Genomic DNA, 9,442 nt, shown 5'->3' on the forward strand with positions numbered 1-9,442 from the left:
TATTGAGGAAATATAGAATGTAAATTTAATATTGGTCCTCCCTAAATAAATATTTTAACAGATATATGCTCTGGTGCTCTGGAATTATGAAATAAAAATAAATAAATATAATAATAATATTAATACAAATAATATCATTGTATTCTTAAACTCATTATTAAAATGTTGGTGTATTTCCGGTGTAGGTCCTGACAGCAACGCTCATGGCTACAAAAAATGAAACACATATCACTGATTTCATCTTGCTCGGACTGTCTTCTGAATCGCAGTCATTGCTGTTTGCAGTATTCCTCTTAATTTACCTCTTCACTTTGACAGGGAATACAATGATAATTTTGATAGTGTCATTAAATTCCAATCTCCATACGCCTATGTATCTTTTCCTTAGAAGCTTATCGCTCACAGAAATGCTGTACATCACTGTAACTGTGCCTCGGATGCTCAGAGACTTCCTGCACGAAGACAAGGAAATCTCCCGAACAGGGTGTGCGGCACAGTTCTACTTCTTCTGCTGCTTAGGCGCCTCTGAATGCTTTATTCTTGCCTTCATGGCTTATGACCGATATTTAGCAATCTGTCATCCTCTTCACTATATGACCAAAATGAGTAAAAATAAATGTCTCTATTTGTCACTTGGGTCATGGTTAGGTGGTTTAGTCTTGCCTCTGGCTAATATCATTATGGTGTTTGGACTCCCTTTTTGCAATTCGAATATTATTGACCATTTCTTTTGTGACATATTACAGGTCATACACTTGGTATGTGCAGAGGTGCTTCCAAGTACCCTAATTGTAATAAAATTATATATTTTAATATATACTTTTTTAGTCATACCCTTACCTTTTATGCTCATTCTTATGTCTTATATACACATTTTTATAAGTGTACTTAGGATACGCTCCACAGCTGGGCGTAATAAGGCTTTCTCTACATGTGGTTCTCATCTTACTTCTGTGAGTTTGTTCTTTGGATCAGCTACCATAACTTATTTAAGAACAGAAGCCATTGACACTTATGGGGGTCCTAAAGTATGGTCTCTTTTATTCCTTGTTTTTGTGCCTATGCTAAACCCCTTGATATATAGTTTGAGAAACAATGAATTTAAAAAAGCATTACAGAAACTTGGACAAAAAGCTTACTCTGGAGTTTATTCATAATAGACTTTCTAATAAACCCAAAAATGTATCATATTAATGATGTTATTTGGATCTTTTTTTTTCTACAGTGGGGATGTCAGCACTCAGCCAGCGTGTGCTGCTCCCTGCACCACAGGAGAGCACGGTCAGCTCGGCCGGTTATTATAGGCGCCATGGTGACATCCCTAACGAAAGGCTTGGCTTGGTTTTTATAGATGCGTCAACGATGTCCTTAGTTATTGTGGCGGTTTTTACTGCTTCCCAGGCAAATAGCTAAGGTGTAGTGAATTGTAATTAGGCTGACTGGTGGCCGGCACCGTCAGTCAGCTTTGACAGGGGGCTGGAGTCTCTGCCCCAATCCCCCCTGGGGCTGGGACTCCAGTCTTCATAAGTATCTTCCTTTATGTGTCCTTCCTTGTCTGCAATAGAGCCTCCTTGTGAGAGTAACTACGTTTCATTTGTCCTGATTGTTTTCCTCTGGTTTCCTGATCCTGGTTTTGTCTTCCTGACTATTCCTCTGATACCTACTGATACCGACCCTGCTTCTTGACTCCAATTCATTGTGTTTTGTTTATTCTGTATGTGTTTTTGTGACTCCACGTTCAGGTTAGGGACTGTCGCAAAGTTATCCGCTGTGGCCTAGGGCAGTTGTGGTACGTAAGTAGGCAGAGACAGCGGGGCAGGCGCCAGAACAGGGTCTAACCTGTCCATTGTCTCATAGTCCTGTCCTGACAGGAGAAAAGAAGAAAGGTTTGTCATTTTTATTGTAGGTAAACTTCAACTGTGAGAGATAGAATCTATAAGAAAAAATCCAGAAAATCACATTGTATGATTTTTTAAATAATTATTTAGCATTTTATAGCATTAACTACTCATTTAATACAATAGAAAAACAGAAAATATTTGGTTCAGATATTGAAATTACACCTGATTCGCGACGTCACAGTATTTGAGGGAATTTGAAGTCTCCATGATCTACTAAATTAAGGGAAATAGCCCTATATGTGCATTTCCCATAATTAATGTACATTAGGAATTTGTCTAAATTTCCATAAGTAATAACATATTAAAAAATACTTTTGACCAGACTTCTCCTTTAACCCCTTAAGGTCAAAGGCAATTTTCGTTTTTGCGCTTTTGCTTTTTCCATTTTATGGAAATTCCATTTTAATAGTCCATAGCGCTTGCATTTTTTCAGCTAGAGACTTACATTAGCGCCTATTTTTTGCAAAACCACTTGTACTCTGCAATGACAGGCATTATTTTTCCATAACATATGCTGCGAAACCGGAAAAAAATCATTTGCGCTGTCAAATTGAAAAAAAAAACGAATTTGTTTTGATTTCGGGGAGTTTTGCATTTACGCCGTTCTCCCTATGGTAAAACTGACTTGTTATGCATGTTCCTGAAGTTGTTACGATTACAATGATATGTAACATGTATAACTTTTATATTATGTGATGGCTTTTAAAAAATTCAAACCATTGTTAACAAATATATGTTCCTTAAAATCGCTCTATTCCCAGGCTTATAGCGCTTTTATCCTTTGGTCTATGGGGCTGTGTGAGATGTCATTTTTTGCGCCATGATGTTTACTTTCTATCGGTAACTTGATTGCGCATATTCGACATTTTGATCACTTTTTATTACATTTTTTCTGGATTTGATGCGATTAAAAATGCGCAATTTTGCACTTTGGAATTTTTTTGCGCTGACGCCGTTTACCTTGCGAGATCAGGAATGTGATCAATTAATAGTTCGGGCAATTACGTGCGCGGCGATACCAAATATGTTTATTTATTTGTTTATTTATTAATTTATATTTATAAAATGGAAAAAGGGGGGTGATTTGGACTTTTATTAGGGGAGGGGATGTTTTATTAACCCCTTGCCTCCGCAGCCTGTTTTGGCCTTAATGACCAGGCTCATTTTTCAAAATCTGACCTGTCTCACTTTATGCGCTTATAGCTCAGTGATGCTTTAACGTATGCTAGCGATTTTGAGATTGTTTTTTCGTCACATATGGCACTTTATATTAGTGGCAAAATTTGGTCACTACTTTGTGTGTTTTTTGTGAAAAACATCAAAATATCATGAAAAATTAGAAAATTTTGCATTTTATGAACTTCTGAAATTCTCTGCTTCTAAAAAAGGAAGTCATAGCACATAAATTAGTTACTAAATCACATTACCAATATGTCCTCTTTATTCTGGCATAATTTGGGAAACATATTTTACTTTTTTAGGGTGTTATGGGGCTTAGAAATTTATTAGCAAATTATCACATTTTGTGAAAGTTTCCAAAACTGATTTTTTTTAAGGACCAGTTCTTTTTTTAAGTTGATTTTGGACGCTTGTATGCTGTAAACCCCCATAAGTGACCCCATTTTGGAAACTAGACACCTTAAAGAATTAATCTAGGGGTATAATGAGCATTTTAACCCTACAGGGGCTGGAGGAAAGTGTTCACCATTAGGCCGTAAAAAAATAAAAAAATTAAAATTTTCCAATAATATATATGTTTAGATTAAAGTTTCTCCTTTTCAAAAGGAACATGAGAGAATCCGCACCCCAAAATTTGTAACGCAGGTTCTCTTGAGTACAACGGTACCCCATATGTGGGCGTAAACCACTGTATGGGCACACAGCCGGGCTCAGAAGGGAAGGAGCGCCAATTAGCTTTTTTAATGCAGATTTTTCTGAAAAAGTTTCTGAGCGCCAGGTGCGTTTGCAGTGCCCCTGTAGTGTCAGCAGAATAGAATCCCCCCAAAAGTCACCCCATTTTCGAAAGTACACCCCTCAAAGAATTCATCTTGGGGTAGGACGCCACATGCATTAGAGGAAAGTATTCAAAATTAGACAGTCAAAATGAAAAACACGAATTTTTCCAATAATATGTTCGTTTAGTTTGAAATTTCTCAATTTCACAAGGAAAAAAAGAGAAAAAAGTACCCCAAAAATTGTAACGCAGGTTCTCCTGAATACAACGGTACCCCATATGTGAGCATAAACCACTGTATGGGCACACAGCGGGGCTCAGAAGGGGAGGAGCGCCAATTAGCATTTTCAGTGCAGATTTTGCTGAAGAAGTTTCTGAGCGCCAGCGCCCCAGTAGTGTCTGTAAAAGAGAACCCCCCAAAAATCACCCCATTTTGGAAAGTACACCCCTCAAAGAATTCATCTTGGGGTGTGGTGACCATTTTGACCCCACAGGTATTAGAGGAAAGTATTTAAAATTAGACAGTAAAAATGAAAAACTCGAATTTTTCCAATAATGTTTGTTTAGTTTGAAATTTCTTAATTTCACAAGGAACATGAGAGAATCCGCACCCCAAAATTTGTAACGCAGGTTCTCCTGAGTACAACGGTACCCCATATGGGGGCATAAACCACTGTATGGGCACACAGGAGGGCTCAGAAGGAAGGGAGCGCCAATTAGCATTTTCAGTTCAGATTTTGCTGAAGAAGTTTCTGAGCGCCAGGTGCGTTTGCAGTGCCCCTGTAGTGTCCGCAGATGAGAAACCCCCCAAAAGTCACTCCATCTTGGAAAGTACACCCCTCAAAGAATTCATCTTGGGGTGTGGTGACCATTTTGAACCCACAGGTATTAGAGGAAAGTATTCAAAATAAGACAGTAAAATTGAAAAACTAGAATTTTTCCAATAATATGTACGTTTAGTTTGAAATTTCTCAATTTCACGAGGAACAGGAGAGAAGCTGCATGCCCAAATCTGTAATGCAGGTTCTCCTGAGTAGAACGGTACCCCATATGTGGGCATAAACCACTGTATGGGCACACAGCCGGGCTCAGAAGGGAAGGAGCGCCAATTAGCATTTTCAGTGCAGATTTTTCCGAAGAAGTTTCTGAGCACCAGGTGCGTTTGCAGTGCCCCTGTAGTGTCAGTAGAAGAGAACCCCCCCAAAAATCACCCCATTTAGGAAAGTACACCCCTCAAAGAATTCATCTTGGGGTGCAGTGAGCGGTTTGACCCCACAGGTATTAGAGGAAAGTATTCAAAATAAGACAGTAAAAATGAAAAACTCGAATTTTTCCAATATATGTTCGTTTAGTTTAAAATTTCTCAATTTCATGAGGAATGGGAGAAAAAACGTACCCCAAAATCTGTAACGCAGCTTCTTCTGAGTAGAACGGTACCCCATATGTGGGCATAAATCACTGTATGGGCATACAGCGGGCTCAGAAGGAAGGGAGCGCCAATTTGCTGGAGCAAAACCGCAGCTAGTAATGGTTATTAGAATAGCGCAGTTACTAAAATACAATAAAAGAATGAGATTACAGGTAATCTGGGGTGGTTATGGGCAACCTGCGGTGGTTACGAGCAACCTGCGTGGTTACGGGCAACGTGGGGTGGTAACGGGCAACGTGGGGTGGTAACGGGCAACGTGGGGTGGTAACGGGCAACGTGGGGTGGTTACCGATAAACTGAAGTGCTTATAGGTAATCTGGGATGGGTACCTGTAATTTGGGGTGGTTACAGGCAATCTGGCTTGGTTACGGGCAATCTGGAGAGGGTCACTGGCAATTTGGGGTGGTCGGGGGCAACGTGCAGTGGTCGGGGGCAACGTGCGGTGGTCAGAGGCAACGTGCGGTGGTCAGAGGCAATCTGGAGGGAATTACATGTGATTAGGGGCAACATGGGGTGGTTACGGGCAACATGGGGTGGTTACAGACAATCTGGGGTGGTTACGGATAAACTGAAGTGCTTATAGGTAATCAGGGGTGGGTACATGTAATTTTGGGTGGTTACGGCAATCTGGTGTGGTTACGGGCAATCTGGAGGGGGTCACTGGCAACGTGTGTGAGTTAGAGGCAACGTGCAGTGGTTAGAGGCAACATGCAGTGGTTAGAGGCAACATGCGGTGGTTACGTGCAATATGGGGGGTTACGGGCAATCAGGGCTGATTACGGACCATCTGGAGGGGGTCACTGGCAATTTGGGGTGGTTACAGGCAACGTGCGGTGGTTATGGGCAACGTGCGGTGGTTATAGGCAACGTGCGGTGGTTATGGGCAACGTTCGGTGGTTATGGGCAGCGTGTGGTGGTTATGGGCAGCGTGCGGTGGTTATGGGCAACGTGCGGTGGTTAGAGGCAGCGTGCGGTGGTTATGGGCAACGTGCGGTGGTTAGAGGCAGCGTGCGGTGGTTATGGGCAACGTGCGGTGATTATGGGTAACGTGCGGTGATTACGTGCAATCCGGGGCGGATACGGGCAATCTGGGGCGGATATGGGCAACCTGCAGTGGTTATGGGCAACCTGGGGCGGACATGGGCAACCTGCGGTGGTTACGGGTAATTTGGGGGGTTAGGGGTAATCTGGGAGTAAACTGCAATTATTACTATAATAAAAAGTGTGTGTTTTATTTTTTTGTATGTTTTTCACTTTTTGTACTTTATACATTAATTTTCACTGTATTACTATGATTACTGTGATGGACCAAATTGGTCTCTGTCACTTTAAATTTTCCGAGATAACTCATTGTGGAGCGCATGCGCACTTCAGAATCAGCCTGGACGTCGAGGAGGACGGACCTCCCTGGATCAGGTAATGTATGTGGGGAAGGGGGGGTTGACTGGGGGACGGGGGTGACTGGGGGGGTGGGGGGCGACTTGGGGGGGGGGCACCGTGACACTTTTTATCCCCTGTCACCAATGATTTATGGTGACAGGGGATAAAAAGTGCTGATCAGCACTGGGAACAGGCGATCGGCGGTATATAGTATATACCGCCGATCGCCTGCTCCGGGACCACATGGGGGTCCCCGATCACTGCACCATGCTCTCCACTACCTCCGGTGGTGGAGAGCATGGCGCTTTGATCACTAATTCATTTCCATCTTGGATCTGATGGCTGCCCGGGTATGGTGATCTGGGGTCTGATCGGGGGGCTGATCTGGGGTCTGAGGGGACAATTTTCATCTCCCCCCACCGTGGATTCACGGTGGGGGGAGATGAAAGCTATCGGCGGCGCCGGTAATGCCCGGTACCGGCGGATCGCCGCTATAACGGTAATAGCGGCGATCCGCCGGTATCGGGGGACGAGAGGAGGGGGCCGGGGGACACACATTGAGTGGCGGTGGGGGGAGGCAGCGTTCTGCAGCCTCCCCCCGCCGCCCGATCGGGGGACACTGAATCTCCCCATAGACGCTGCGGTCCCATTGACCGCGGCGTTTATGGGTTAACTGCCCGGGGGGAGCGCGGCTCCCCTCCGGGCAGAGGCAGCAGGAGGATGCTGTGTGACACAGCCTCCTCCTGCTGCCCGATCTCACCTAGGGACAGCGGGGGGAGGCAGGGAAACCATGACATTTGGGAAACGTCATGTTGCGGGAACTACCTGCTTTACATGACGTTTCCTAAACGTCATTTTGCGGCAAGGGGTTAATAAAAACACTTTTTTACTTTTTTTTTTACATAAACTAGAAAACCCCCTGGGGGACTTATATATAGACAGCACTGATCTCTCATAGAGATCAATGCTGTGTATATATACAGCAAAGATCGATTATAGCGACGCTGAGGCCCAGGCCGGCCAGAAGAACGGATCTCCCTCCTGTGATCGCATCGCGGGGGGGGAGATCCGTCCCACTAGACACCAGGGATGTTGTGCATAAAGCACTTCAATGCAGCTGTCAGATTGCAGCCGGGAGCTGTGCCGTTCAGAGCGGGGTCCCTCTCTGAACACCCCCCGCGGCACCATGACGTACCAGGTACGTCATGGGTCGCTAAGGGGTTAGAGCACATATAATTATATTAATGGAAATACTTTATTGATACATCATATTTATGTAAATTATAAAAATTACATGGGGGACAAACAGCACAGATGAAAAAAGCACAAGAAGAATGAACATTGGTATGGTATAAAAAGCATATATGTATAACCTACCAACCACACATTGTAGTGGGTGGATAAAGATAAACTGTGGAGGATATATATAATAGAAAAATTACATATACTGGTGGAAAAAAGGTAAAAATTGGTAGGTAATTTGGTAGGTTATACATGTATGCTTTTTGTACCATAACAATGTTCATTCTTCTGGTGCTTTATTCATCTGTGGTATTAGTCCCCCATGTGATTTTTATAATTTTTATGCGTATGATTTGTCCATAAAGTATTTCTATTTCTATTATTATTTATGGCAACAAGGGGCAGGAGACAGTATTAGTTACAGCAACAGGGAGGACTGGTAAAACAACAGGGGACAGAGATCACCATTAGAGTAACAGAGGCCGGGTGGGCAACGATTGTGGCAGTTTAAAGGAAAACTTCAGAGTCATGAAGAAAAAAAAAAAAAAAAAAAAGAACGGCGAACACCATTTCTATACTCACACCTCACTCCTAGGTCCATTTTAGTTCAAATTTTCCGCAGTTCGCTGGTCCCCGGAGTCTGGTTGGCATCTGTTCTTCTTTTCTTCGGCATCTTCAGCTGGGAGCGTCAGATGACTGACAGCTTGCTCAGCCAAATGGGAACTTAGCAAGCTGTGAGTTTTCTGCTGATGTCGAAAAGGGGTCTGAAGAGTGTCAGAGAACTGACAGCTTCCACAGCCAATCGGAGCTGAGCAAGCTGTAAGTCATCTGACAATGTAGCAGAGGGGACTGACCTAACTTTTGTCGACCTAACATCGACACAAGATGGTGCCAGCTTCAACATTTATGTTGCCAAAACTCATAGAAAGAGAAGGCCATATGTTTTTTTTGTTTTTTTTTACAGGTCTTGCAATTTTTATTTTATTTTTATCATTTAGAAAAAACAAGAATAGCCTGGCTTTTTAATTGTCCTCTGTTATAGATCTCAGCGCTTCCCTGATGTATTGCAATACTGCCGCTAACGGATAGAATTTACCATAAAAGAAGAGGTGTATGTGGGGAAATGGTATTCCAGCAGGTTTAGTGGAGGAGACTGTTACTAATTTGAATATGCTAGGCACCATTCCACATCATTTCTATTATAATCCTTAGAGTCTGTGCTCTCATGGTGCATTTCGCTCCAGAAGATAGACATTCGAAACAAATCTTATTGTTGACTAAAAACTATATACATTTTGGAACGTCCAATGTACAACGCACTAGTAGTTGCAAATTAAGGAAGTTTTATTTACATAGGTGGTAAAGTAGAAAATAAGTAACGTATCGGTCTACATGACCTTTATCCGAATCATCAAAAAATGAATGTGGCACCGTGTCTCCAAGATTAGGCACAGCACCTGTCTCCATCAGTTATAGGCTATGCTTCCATTTCAGGAACATATTGAAGAAGGCAGACGTCTTGAAACATAGACGGCC

The 9,442-nt window shown here is 42.8% G+C and overlaps 1 protein-coding gene across 1 annotated transcript; it reads left to right on the forward strand.

The window, feature by feature from the left end:
• The first annotated feature begins 203 nt into the window (after nt 1–203).
• LOC138786433 (olfactory receptor 10A2-like) lies at nt 204–1,157 on the forward strand. Its single transcript, XM_069963422.1, has one exon. It carries the CDS (start codon nt 204–206, stop codon nt 1,155–1,157), a length of 954 nt encoding a protein of 317 aa, XP_069819523.1.
• Nucleotides 1,158–9,442: the final 8,285 nt, after the last annotated feature.

Source organism: Dendropsophus ebraccatus, chromosome 3 (genome assembly GCF_027789765.1).
Source record: "Dendropsophus ebraccatus isolate aDenEbr1 chromosome 3, aDenEbr1.pat, whole genome shotgun sequence".
Lineage (NCBI taxonomy): Eukaryota > Metazoa > Chordata > Amphibia > Anura > Hylidae > Dendropsophus > Dendropsophus ebraccatus.

Coding starts and splice junctions, on each gene's coding strand:
- LOC138786433 (XM_069963422.1), top strand. CDS start 204: ATGGCTACAAAAAATGAAACACATATCACTGATTTCATCTTGCTCGGA.